The 13,806-nt window shown below is 44.3% G+C and overlaps 1 protein-coding gene across 2 annotated transcripts in view; it reads left to right on the plus strand.

The window, feature by feature from the left end:
• The window catches only part of ACVR1C (activin A receptor type 1C), a 96,746-nt gene extending 83,534 nt beyond the window's left edge, over positions 1-13,212 (plus strand). Inside the window, exons 8-9 of one of the 2 annotated variants that reach the window (XM_072122464.1) lie at positions 632-765; positions 3,396-13,212. In XM_072122464.1, coding sequence (XP_071978565.1) covers positions 632-765; positions 3,396-3,521 — 260 coding nt within the window. In that variant the 3' untranslated portion in view covers positions 3,522-13,212. The remainder of the gene's footprint in view (positions 1-631; positions 766-3,395) is intronic. The other variant, XM_072122465.1, reaches the window with a different exon arrangement.
• The last annotated feature ends 594 nt before the right edge of the window (positions 13,213-13,806 follow it).

Below are 13,806 nucleotides of genomic sequence, written 5' to 3' on the forward strand. Positions count from 1 at the left end.
ATTCCGATTTGCGCCGTATTGCCCCAGGATTTTGGCGCATGCAATCGGATTGTTGCGCATCAGCGCCAGCTTTCACGCAACAGAAATGGGGGGGGATGGCCGTCGGAAAACCCAACGGATACGGAAAATAATGCGTAATTTAAAAAAATTATTGTGTTGCAAAAATAGCAATCAAATAGCACTCCAATGGGGCAGATTTACTTACCTGGTCCAGTCGCAATCCAGCGCGGCGTTCTCCGACGCTGATTCGGTTTCTGCCGGGATTCACTATGGTCGTGCGCCCGATGTCCACCAGGTGTCGCTGCTGCACCGAGGTCCGCTGGAGTTCACGTCACGTCCTCCGTCTCGGTGTATGTGAGTGCGGTTTTTCCAAATCCGTCGGGTTTTCCAACGACCACGCCCCCCGATTTCTGTCCAATGAAACCCGGTGCCGATGCGCCACAATCCGATCGCGTGGTTAAGAAATGTAGCCAAGCACAAGACCAATGCAGCTGAAACATTTATGAGGGACAGGGTGTAGGAGAAGCAGATGTTAGGGGCAGTATGTGTAATGACCTTTCGATGAGGAGATGTTGTTCTGCTCTATACACACCATAAAAACATTGCTGATCTTTGCTTTTCTTCTCTGAAGCAGGTGTTGTGGATGAATATCAGTTGCCTTACTATGACCTGGTGCCTTCTGACCCTTCATTGGAAGATATGAGAAAGGTTGTTTGTGATCAAAAATTAAGACCCAGCATTCCTAACCAATGGCAGAGTTTTGAGGTACCTTCTAAAACTCGTACTCTTAGTCTTAGGATGGGGGGTTTTCTGTGCTATATATTATATTGACTTTCATTCCTTATTTCTGCTTGTTTCTCCTGTAGTGAGCAGTGTATCTGAAAGCATTCAAAGCTCCACCCACCTCAGACAGATAAGGAGGATAGTGAATCATCTCTGTGGAGATTATTCTTTCCAGGGACTGTCTGTAAGGAGTTAAAAGAACCTGTCATCAGAAATTGGCCTAATAAACCACTACTGGTATGTTGTTAAGCAGTTGAGCAGCTTCTAGATGATGTTTCTTTCATGGATCAGTGCGGTGGCATCATTGAGAAAATCAACTCTGAAGTGAGATGTTAATTGGTTGTATAAAGTCAGGGAGGTGGAGAGTTTAACACTGAAGTCAAGCTCTCCTGTCTCTAAACACCTCCTCCCATGTGATTGACATCATGCGCTGGACTTCAGGAGATCTGGTCAATGATGTCCCTGGATGCAGGACCACAATTACAGTGACCGGGACATTCTAAGGCAGGGAGAGCTTGACTTCAGTGTTAAACTCTCCGCCTCCTTGACCTCATAAAACCAATTTACTTCCCACTTCAAAGTGGATTTTCCAGATGATGCCACCGCACCAGGCCATGAAAGAAACATCATGAAGAAGCTTGACAACTTACTGCTAGTGGTTTCTTATGCCAATTTCTGATGACAGGTTCCCTTTAAGTCATTAGACACTTTATCTTCAGAGGTGTTTGGAGACAAAAACTGCTTAAATAAGGAAGAAAGTTATGGAAAAAGCCGGACACTTCAGTAGATATTTCTTTAATAAAGTTCATTATTATTGTCTATTCATTTACAAGCTGTTGGTGTAACATCTTTGTCAGCTCCCCCTCGGCTTGTCTTGTGCCCCTGAGGATACAGTCATATTTTTTCTGCATATCACTGTATTTGTGTGACCATGGACTTAACTTGCTGGCTGTTTAGGAGTTAATTGCACTACACCTTTCTCCTCCTGCTGTCTGCACTTATTCAGCAATGTTCAGAGCTCAGCTCCAATCAGTCCCGGGGCAGAGGGTCTGTACGTCCATAAGTGTTCTGCTCACATTCTGCTTCATCTTGCTCCATACCTCGGTTGTGAGACTCTGTTTGCTGTGTTTCTGGTATCTCGGCTCCTGTTCAGACTACTCTACTGCTTCTGTGATTATGTACTTCATTGCTATCTCTGTTGTCCCTAACACCCCACGCAGCCGCGTTGGTTCCTATATATATATATATAGAAAACATAAGTCCTTTCGCATGCGCACACTTACCTGATTGTAGGTACGTAACTGTACTGCTGTAGCGACTTTCGAGAAGGATCTGACGTCAGCTATGAGAGCCCAAACGAAGGTTATATCTGTCAGCACGCCACAGTTCGTGCTCACACTTAGCCCTGTAAGGTGGTGAAACATGTCGGGGGGGGGGGGGGGCTGTAGTGTTTTCTGTTTTATTTAGCAGTCAGAGAGCCAAACGAATTGAATGATACTCAGATTAGAACCAATAGATACAAGTGAAGAAGGTTACTCTGTATCTAAAAATGTATCTAGTGTCCAAACTATACAGTGTCCTCCATCCAGCTACGAGTGAATAGAGACTTTGGGGCACATTTACTTACCCGGTCCATTTGCGATCCAGCGGCACGTTCTCCGGCGCTGAATCGGGTCCGGCCGGGATTCACTAAGGTCGTGCGCCCGTTGTCCACCAGGTGTTCCTGCTGCGCTGAAGTCCGCTGGAGTTCACTATTCTATCCTGGGTGCAGGTAAGTGCGTGTCACGCAAAACTTTTTTTTTTTTAAATACGGCGGTTTTTCTGAATCCGTTGGCTTTTCCGACGGCCACGCCCCCGATTTCTGTTGTTTGCATGCCGGCGCCGATGCGCCACAATCCAATCGCATGCGCCAAAAACCTGGGGTAATTCGCCGCAAAACGGTAATATTCGGGAAACCCGACGGAAAACAGCGATTCGGGTCCATAGTAAATGATCGAAAACAATAAACAAACGCCACATTACTTTTTCGCCAACTAGGTGTATACGAATAATAAACCAGTACTACACACAACACTCCGCCCACAAACATATAATTATATATTAAATCTCACATTGCTGGCCTTACTGACTGTAGATTTTTAAGAATTCTTGTGTTGCCCATACCAATTTCTCTTTTAAAATATATACGAATAAAGATAGTTGTTTTAACATATATTTCTTTCTTGACTAATTGGTCTTAGTGAGGCCGTCTCTAGGCCTTTTTTGTAATAACTATCTCTGTTGTGACCCGGCTTGTTGACTATTCTTCACTGTTTGTATTGTTATGTGTTTGCAATTTGGCATGGGTATGGACCATTTTCAAGTTGTCCCGTACTGGCAAGTAGGTGTGGCCTTATGGGGGGGGGGGGCTTCAGAGTCAGGGCTCATTATCTATGTCCCTCATTACAGTTATCGGAAGTTAAGTTACGCTTTAAAACTATGAAAACTCATGTGCAAATTAACTTGTCTAACTTTGTCTAAAGTTTAGACACTTTTAGAAAAATCTGCTGTATAATGCCCCAATTCTTTTTCTAAAATACAACTGTATTTACTAAATTCTAAATGTTTTCCAGGCTCTGAGGGTCGTGGGCAGGATCATGAGGGAATGCTGGTACGCCAACGGCAAGGCTCGCCTCACCGCGCTGCGGATAAAGAAGACGCTCTCGCAGTTGTGTGTGGAGGAAGATTTCAAGCTGTAATCTGATGGATTCGAGACCACGACAATCACGAAATGTAGAGGGGGGGGGGAGGGTCTTTGTTGTTGTGTTTACTCTACCTCAAAAGTAACAAGTGCCAGACAGAAGAACGGATATGGACTCATCGTTATACATGTCAGTGCTGACTTACCGGGCTTTATTATGAGGTCCCATGGAAAAAAGTATTAAAAGGAGGGTCTGCCTTAGCCCACTGGGCTTGGGGGATGGGTGTTGGATACGGCAGGACCCACTGGGCTTGGGGGATGGGTGTTGGGTACGGCAGGACCCACTGGGCTTGGGGGATGGGTGTTGGATACGGCAGGACCCACTGGGCTTGGGGGATGGGTTTTGTATACGGTAGCACCCACTGGGCTTGGGGGATGGGTGTTGGGTACGGCAGCACCCACTGGGCTTGGGGAATGGGTGTTGGGTACGGCAGGACCCACTGGGCTTGGGGAATGGGTGTTGGGTACGGCAGGACCCACTGGGCTTGGGGGATGGGTGTTGGGTACGGCAGGACCCACTGGGCTTGGGGGATGGGTGTTGGATACGGCAGGACCCACTGGGCTTGGGGGATGGGTTTTGTATACGGTAGCACCCACTGGGCTTGGGGGATGGGTGTTGGGTACGGCAGCACCCACTGGGCTTGGGGAATGGGTACGGCAATCATCATAGTCCTGCTTTATCCTTGTCCTGCCTGGAGTTGCATAGCCCAGGACGCCCACTGTGACTTTGTTGCCCATGGGTCAAGGTATAAGCCCAACCCGAAGGCTGCGTGTGCTCCATAGTCAATGTATCTATGTATCTATGTATATACATTATGTGACGACCGTATAAGCTTAGACACATGTAAAAGACTGGCTGCTGTATAGCGAGATACAGAGGACGTAGATTCCACATTTGTGTTCATCTAAGGGAACGACTTTTACTCAATCTGTCAATTTCATGATGTTAATTGTGTTATTTTCTCTGCTTATCGCTATCATATTCCAAATGGACGTATAAGAAGTTCTATATTTATATACAGTTTATATACAGGGTGTCTGTCCATACATTCCATAACAGCACTTAGTATAGGAAGGAGCCAGGCCAGGCTTCTTAAAGGGGATGTCGAAGACGTGGCCTCGCTCTTGTAATGGACTATGGCCGGTATTGCAGGTCAGTTATATCCACGGGGATTGAATTGCTGAGCTGCAAAACCAGATATCACCAGACTCTAAGGATATGTTCACACTAAGTTATATCAAGCTTTTGCAAGGAAACGGAGACTCAGCTAAGGCACCGTAGCTAAAATCGAAGTCTCGGTGACTCTGCTCAGGGTCCTCATGGTCCCATTGAAGGAGACAGATTTTGCAATAGAGGCTTTTGAGTCAAAGACTGAAAGCGATCCAACAGGAACCCGGCTTTGGTTCAGAAAACTGCATAAAAATCTGTGATTCAAGATTGTTCCAGATGGAAAAATGGTGGTTAGAAGGAGGACAACCTCTAGGTTTCTGACTGCTGTCTGTAGTGAGCAATGAAACATTTGTCATAGATATTTGCACTATGTTTGGTCCTGCGTCTATGGGACATCTGCTGGATACCCTGTGAATATGGAATAACCCTTTAAAGAGGATACCCACCCATTCCATCTAAATTCAATGGGGCTCATTTACTTACCCGGTCCAGTCGCGATCCAGCGGCGCATTCTCCGACGTGGATTCGGGTTCTGCCGGGATTCACTAAGGTCGTGCGCCCGATATCCAGCAGGTGTCGCTGCTGCGCCGAGGTCCGCCGGAGTTCACCTTCTTCTCCCTGGTGCATGTAAGTGCGTGATCTTGCGACACATTTCGTTTTTTAAATTCCTCGTTTTTTCCGAATCCATCGGGTTTTCCGAAGGCCATGCCCCCGATTTCTGTTGCGTGAAAGCCGATCGCGTGCACCAAAATCCAGGCGGAATTTGGCGCAAAACGGAAAAATTCGGGAAACCCGCCGAAAGTGCGGCTGCGGAGCCCTTAGTAAATGAGCCCCAATGTCTTATCATATATCTCTATATGTTCACTCCTTATTGTAAAGTAATTTTTATAAAATTGTGTCCTGCCGCCACCACTAGAGGGAGCTCTGGAGCTGACAACAAGCAATTATCTATATAACTCTAGATAAGTAAAACTATCTTTATATCTGCACCGTAGATTCCATTCAGAGTTATGAACTAAATGTTCCTGCAGGCAGGACTACTTGTCTGTTAAAATAAGAACACCCCAAAAGGAGGCAAAACAATCCCTATTATAATAAATGGGGGTATTATGGGAAATGTAGGTGTCCATTATTCTAAGTATCGGAGTCTCCAGTTTTGAATCGTTGCTGTGCTATACCAGTGGAAGCCATTAGTGTGGACATTGAACTCAATGATAACATATTGTGCAGTGAGCTCCCCCTAGTGGTGGCAGCAACCAGAAAATTACCATATGACTCTACGTCTGTGCAGGGATTTCAGAGATTTGTATTAAAATAAGAGCTTTAAGACTTATAGTTATATTGATATACTGTAAACATTTTAAAAATATATTTTTTATATTAAATTGTAATGCAGATGTCGTGAGACACTTTAATCATCGGATTTTCCAAGTGCTTATATTTCTAGGTTCTCAATAGTAGATAAAGAGGACACTTGGATTTCCTAGAAACTTTATGTGATAACATGAAGCATAATCTGAATCTGTGAAAGTTATACACAACTTCAGGTACAATTCATTATTGCACTTCATCTATTTGGGCTAAAATCAGGTTTTCATTAAAACTTTTCCTTGTTTCTCTCCTGTAACTGCCCCATCTCAAACGCCCTGCTAGCTGGCTATGCAGAGAAATCCCTCGAATGAGCAAACTGATGTCTTAGTAAATGTATCTTATCTGTCTTCTCCTAAGTGGTTGGAAACTCTCATTTAAGCTGAAGACATAAATCAACTAAAATGAGTGTTTCTAACCACAAACTAAAATTCAGATAAATGATGCACATTCTGTCACTCGCCAAAGATACAAATCAGACTTCGAAGATTGAGGAGAAGTTTCCACAGAAGAAAAAAGTTATTCAAATAGAAACTCAATGATTTTAGCCCATAATGCAATAGAATAGCCCTGGTACCATACCGTAGCACATGAAGTAACTATGGCTCCATGTGCCTTCATGCTGTGTCCTTCACATGGATTCACCATGATACATACATAAGGTTTAGGACGGCCACGTATAGATTCATACATTGTTGGGTTCTGCCAACATAAATTTATGGGTAGGACAACCTGACAATACCAGATATCTCACCAACCAGCATTATAGGGGCAACTTATCTTTGCAATCACTTACAGGAAGGGATGAGAATTTGATTTTCAGTGTTGGATTCTTCTGTCTATTTCTGACATATCCACAGAACTATCTAGAGAACATTGGTCTCCTTACTCCCTTCCCGTAATTGGGTCGAATGTAGAGTTTGCCCCTGCAAGGCCACTCTCTAAACGGCTCTATGGGAGCAGCAAAGATAGACGAGCCTACACCCCATCCTCCAGATATGAAAGGATTGTGGGGCCCAAGCGCCTTCAGACCCTTGGTAATAGACCCTAGTAACCCTCACATTGGGTTGTCTCTTGCTGGACCTCTGAGGCCCATTACTGAGCACTGGAGGACCTTCTGGTACTTTGTTATGGGCCAGTGCAGCCCATTGTTATGGTTATGGTTAGATATGAATGTATATTTTTCGGGCAAACCTTTGAACAACGTGTTGGGGTCGTACATATTCTATCACTTTGTGCCTTTTGTAACTTGTGTAGGTTTAGTAGTTTCAATGTGAACATCTACATTACCTTACATTGTGCAGACAATCCCCGCTCTTACCCAATAAAGACATTTGGGGGCTATTTATCATTAGACGGCTCCTTGGGACAGTTCTAGGTCTGTTTTTGGAGCTTCGTTGCCCATCAGATTCATTAAAGGGGCTTTGGCCCTTTAATAAATGTTCTTATGGTTTATTTTCTGTCTGGGGATTATTTTTTCAAAAAGTCCCAAAAATGTCTCAAAATGCAGAAAAAAGTCCCAGAAGTTATGCCAAAAAGCCCATGAAAACCCATGATAAATAACCCCCATTTTCTACATTCCTCTGACTTAAAGCTGGCCCCGCCCAGGGGTATTGGTGCAGATTTGGGTGTAGATCCGGTAAACTGCTGATGATATGAGAGGATCTCACTTCTACCACATGATCGGATTCATTCATTTATCAGTGCAATGTAATTGGTCAGTAACTTCTCAACAAACTTTGCAGAAATCAATAGTACGGAAGGTAACAATAAGATACTTTGTCATAAATCAGAGGAAACGGCTTCCTTCTCCTCTTACTTTGGCTTTTCTCCTCTTCCCTATTTAATATCAGAGAGAACAAAAAATTCATGGAAAGCGACTGCTGAGAAAACTCCTCATGTGCAACGACTGATTTCTGCAAAATAAACCTAAATTTATTCAGGGGACCAAGTACATGACATATGAGGGAATATGATTTTGCACTATTGATGTTTAGTCCCCCGATCGCTATTTTCGATCAGTTAGTTGTCTTCTGTATTATTCAGGAAGGAAGAGGATTATAGCGACCAAAGAATATATCATAGGGAGGGCAGATCGGGAGTAGAAATAGAATGAAAGTTAACTTAGTTTTTGGAACAGCTCCACTCATGTCTACAGGTGGGGCCTGGTATTGCAGTTGAGCCCCATTCACTTAAATGTCTTAGGCTGCACTTTTTGATACACTATTTGTGGTGCTTTTGATTTTTGCAATTTTCGTGGCCCAGCATTACATTCTCTAAGCAGGGTCAGTAGTAAAACACCTCCGTACCCTTTACCCCACAGTGAGGAGACCCTTGTAGCCCCAGATTTCATAATGTGGACCCTTACTTACCAGAACTAGTGATGATTGGACCTGAACCACAATGTTCCGATTGCGGGTGTTAACTATTTAAATGCCACCGGCCCACTGCCACTTACTCTAGGATCGGAGACTTTCCAGGCAACTTTGAAGGGTAACACCCGGGAACTTGAACGGGTCCACTCATCCTTAACCAGGTCCAGAATGTCAGTACTATAGAAAGGATTTGGGTCACCTCTGGATCCCTTTACCCGATTGGCCGAGTCTGGTTGTGCCCTATTACACATTTTATTGTATAGTTTCTTCTGCTAATACAAAATAACAAAAACACATAAATATTTGGTAAAAATGTATCTAATTTCACATTCTGTTCTGTGCTATGATGAAGGAATTACTCTCCATCCGCTTTGCCAATATATTATTATGTCCCCTATGTATCTGTATCGGTAGTCTGTGTGTTTTTGGTGCGTATTTCACTCTACAAAACTGTTTTTTGTACAAGGAGTTTATATCATGTGTATTTGTATTGCTGTTTTATAGCGTCTTAAAAATGGTCTGTATTATAGGGATAGCACAAGAGCCAATTGGCCTCCTCCATCATGGGGACCATGGCGATATCAACTTTCCAACCACCCCAATCTATTCTCAACAATTTTACCGACCCAGAAGATTCGGTAAGGTTTGGCACAAATGAGTCTTAAAGGAAATCTACCACCAGGATGAAGGATTGTAAACCAAGCACTGACATACTGGTGTGTGCCCCCTCTAGCACGATCTGCTCTTCTTTTAGCTTCTTATGCCCTGGTTTTTGAAAAAAAAAATCATAACAAATGAGCCTGTGGGGCTCCAAGCTGCATAACTGTCAATTGAGTCTGGAGCTCCTAAGGCTTATTTGCATATTTGTTTTCCTATTTTGTAAAAACAAGGGCATAAGAAGCTGAAAGAAGAGCGGATCCTGCCAGAGGGGGCGCACACCGGAATGTCAGTGCTCGGTTTACTTGGTTCTAGAGTTAGTATTAAACCTCCAACCTATGGTGGCCCTTATTATGGTAAACACAGCTCATATCACGATGCCTAATGGGGAATGTCTAATTTTCTGATCTATAAAGACAGTGTCAGAGGTTCCGGGGGCCCACACCTCATCATCTCCCAGGGGATAGATCCTACAAATTAGGTATCTACTGATGTGTCTACGGGGTCCAATAACAGGTTAGAGTCTGGGCCCACCGGAGGATCCTCTGGGGATCTGGTGGGCCAGTCCGACACTGTATACAGAATGTATTGCTTATAAAAATAACTTGTAGAATGTGGGTGACATTAGTCGCTATCCAGGCTTCAGTGTTATTGGTGCCACTCGCTGCCCTGTAGCGTCTCTGGTGTATTTTTATGCCACCGGAGAACTTATTTTGCTATTGATTATCATTATTTTTAGTGCTGCGGAGGCTCCTTGGGCGCTGGCACCGAGTCTCAGTACGAGGATTCTATTCTCATTGTGGAAATGCTGTGATTACAATTCCGTAAATATTGTGAACCCCCCCCCCCTCCGCTTATTACGAGCCGCAGCTCAATATTTAGGCTTTCAGTTCCAATTTATGATTTTTTATTACCGCTTCCTATTTGTTTGTTTTCTCTGATCTCCCGAGTTATTAGTCAAGGTCTGAATTATCTCTGTTATATCAGAAACATGGCGGCCGCGCTAATTATCTGTCTTCACAATCTGCTTAATGAATAACTCAGGTGCCGGGTTAATAAGAAACAAATGGAAATGATCTCCTGCGGAGCCGGAAGCAGGGATGGAGCCGGCAGAAGTGAGGGAGCCGGCAGAAGTGATGGAGCCGGCAGAAGTGAGGGACATATCCATTGTCATTGATGAGTTTAGGTTTTAGAGCCAATGCCAGGTGGGAGGGTAAAGGGAGCAGAATTATGTAAGTCGGAATCCACATCATCTCCACATTAACAGTCATTCAAAAGCTGCAGGTTTTTAGTATTTTAAGTGCAGGAATGATCAGAGCTGTTATGGGTCGGTTCTGGTTCGGGTCCGAAACCGAAACATTAACCCTGACTGGTACGACTCACGTTACTCCCCACCATTTCTGAGAGATTGTTGACATCACAGGGAGCAATGATCCTCGGGAAAATGGCGGAGTGTTCCCCTTTTATAGCGTTTAGGTGCCAGCACTGATGTCCTGTTAATTGCAGGACTAACGACCAAACCCGAACCTGAACTTCTGGCTGCAGCTTGTGTTCTGGGATCTGATCCTGTAATGTTCTGCATGGACCTGAAGTTCTGGCTGCAGCTTGTGTTCTGGGATCTGATCCTGTAATGTTCTGCATGGACCTGAAGTTCTGGCTGCAGTTTGTGTTCTGGGATCTGATCCTGTAATGTTCTGCATGGACCTGAAGTTCTGGCTGCAGTTTGTGTTCTGGGATCTGATCCTGTAATGTTCTGCATGGACCTGAAGTTCTGGCTGCAGCTTGTGTTCTGGGATCTGATCCTGTAATGTTCTGCATGGACCTGAAGTTCTGGCTGCAGTTTGTGTTCTGGGATCTGATCCTGTAATGTTCTGCATGGACCTGAAGTTCTGGCTGCAGTTTGTGTTCTGGGATCTGATCCTGTAATGTTCTGCATGGACCTAAAGTTCTGGCTGCAGTTTGTGTTCTGGGATCTGATCCTGTAATGTTCTGCATGGACCTAAAGTTCTGGCTGCAGCTTGTGTTCTGGGATCTGATCCTGTAATGTTCTGCATGGACCTGAAGTTCTGGCTGCAGTTTGTGTTCTGGGATCTGAACCTGCAATATTCTCCATGGACCTGACTGGGATCTTCTCATCACTAAAAAAAAGTTTTAAAAAATTGCTTGTTAATCTTGATCAATGTTTTTAAAACTTTCGTGAATCTGTTGACTTGTTATTGGCCAAACCCACTGACGAGACTTTTAAGAAACTATGGGGTGAGGTTTATGCTCCCTATTTATTCCAGCGGTGGAGCAGCTGCTCTTTGTCTTGCCATATTTTGCCATATACAGTTTATTTGTTACTTTGGTCGTCCTACGATTAATCAGCAGCGGCTTCTGGTTTCTGCCACCACCTGAGTTTTGCCCTATATTGTGTGTAGGGAGCAGCTGTCAATGTATATCACTGTATATCTGCTGCCACAGTATCCAAAGCTGGAGCCCCTGGAGATGCCTTGGAGTTTAGTTCTCAGTATTCAGGAGCTTCTCCCCCCCCAGCACAGAACATTTGATAGATTCCTCTCTAAGTACAGGGGCAGCAGCGATGCTCCGCTCATACATTGAGGGCTATCAATGCAATATGCAAATACATTTCCCATAAGAAATACATTGCCTCTTTTGCTACCCTGTGAGGCAGTCTCCTTACCATCAAGCCAAACCAGTCTGTGTATTCCAGAAGGAACAGACTCCCGGCTGTAGACAGAGCTGTTTTGCCCTGGTTGCGTCTCTTCAGCACAGTGCAGGGAACTGGTTTGGAGTGAGAGGCTTGTGACGAGGGTCAGGAAGTGAGAGTTCTCCTCTGGCAGTATTATGCACAGTATGGAAAGAATTAAAAAGTCAGTGACCAGCCCCTGGAATCAAGGACCCTCAAATAGGGTGGCGGGTTTCCTATGAATTCTGCATAGGATAAGTCCGACTGCTCATATGCAGCGATTATCCATAATCTCAGTGGAAGTTTAACATCAATCAATGTTCGTGCAGCGCCCCCGCAGGAGAAGTGTAGCATTACACAAATCCTACTGAAGACAATGGACTGAGTGTCCTCCATGGTGCAAAACCCTTGTCCCCAACGTTCCATCGTGCGGCGGGGATTACCCCACAGTTAACTAAAAGTTCCTTCACATATTTCCCAAAATAGGGATTTATAAACTAGAAGCAACCGCAGGGATCACAACATTCCCATAAACAATTGTGTCATTTATAGAAGTCCATGGACCGGTATGAACCATCTCATGTCTCATGTTTGTCGTTGTATCCATTGACTCCATCATCAATGTAACATGAACGAGCTGCTACCAGACAGATCGAGGTCCATAATCCCCAGTTATTATCCAATCCGTAGTCTCATCCGAGGCGAAAGGCGCAAAAATCACCCAAAACACCTTCTTACCCCGGGGTCATTCATAGTAAACTCAGCCGCCGGCACATGAAGAGTTAAGATTGTCTCCTCCCACTATTCTTCCCTTAGTATATATATACATGTGTGTGTAGGCGATGTGCTGTATACTGTATGCATGTGCTGTATACTATGTCCACAGCGTAACCAAAATCCACATAAAGAGACAATGTCGGGCGTCGCTTATTTTCATATATCGGCATTTTTTTCATGCATCATTTTTATGACCGTGTAATGTTTTTGTAAAGTGATAACTATAGTCAGTTCTATCAGTGTTTCAGTGAAATTAAGATATATATATATATTTTAAATTAAAAAAAATTTAAAACTCAGCTGTTTGTGTTTTTTTCTTAACCTTGTATCAAAATGAGTTTTTCGCCTCTAGAGGGCAGTATTATGGATGAGCGTTGGAGTTTAGAGGTCATGGGAGTCATGGGGGCGGGGTCTTCTCTTGGGATATTTGTCACATTTAATCAACATGATTTATTTCCCTCTGATTTTTCACCCTCTCGGATCAGTCACATGGAGGTAGACGCAGACAGAAGAGGGTCCTTGTTCCCTTATAGAAGAGGGTCCTTGTTCCCTTATAGAAGAGGGTCCTTGTTCCCTTATAGAAGAGGGTCCTTGTTCCCTTACAGAAGAGGGTCCTTGTTCCCTTATAGAAGAGGGTCCTTGTTCCCTTACAGAAGAGGGTCCTTGTTCCCTTATAGAAGAGGGTCCTTGTTCCCTTATAGAAGAGGGTCCTTGTTCCCTTATAGAAGAGGGTCCTTGTTCCCTTATAGAAGAGGGTCCTTGTTCCCTTATAGAAGAGGGTCCTTGTTCCCTTATAGAAGAGGGTCCTTGTTCCCTTATAGAAGAGGGTCCTTGTTCCCTTATAGAAGAGGGTCCTTGTTCCCTTATAGAAGAGGGTCCTTGTTCCCTTATAGAAGAGGGTCCTTGTTCCCTTATAGAAGAGGGTCCTTGTTCCCTTATAGAAGAGGGTCCTTGTTCCCTTATAGAAGAGGGTCCTTGTTCCCTTATAGAAGAGGGTCCTTGTTCCCTTACAGAAGAGGGTCCTTGTTCCCTTATAGAAGAGGGTCCTTGTTCCCTTATAGAAGAGGGTCCTTGTTCCCTTATAGAAGAGGGTCCTTGTTCCCTTATAGAAGAGGGTCCTTGTTCCCTTATAGAAGAGGGTCCTTGTTCCCTTATAGAAGAGGGTCCTTGTTCCCTTATAGAAGAGGGTCCTTGTTCCCTTATAGAAGAGGGTCCTTGTTCCCTTTTAGCAGAGGGTCCTTGTTCC

Source organism: Engystomops pustulosus, chromosome 8 (assembly GCF_040894005.1).
Source record: "Engystomops pustulosus chromosome 8, aEngPut4.maternal, whole genome shotgun sequence".
Lineage (NCBI taxonomy): Eukaryota > Metazoa > Chordata > Amphibia > Anura > Leptodactylidae > Engystomops > Engystomops pustulosus.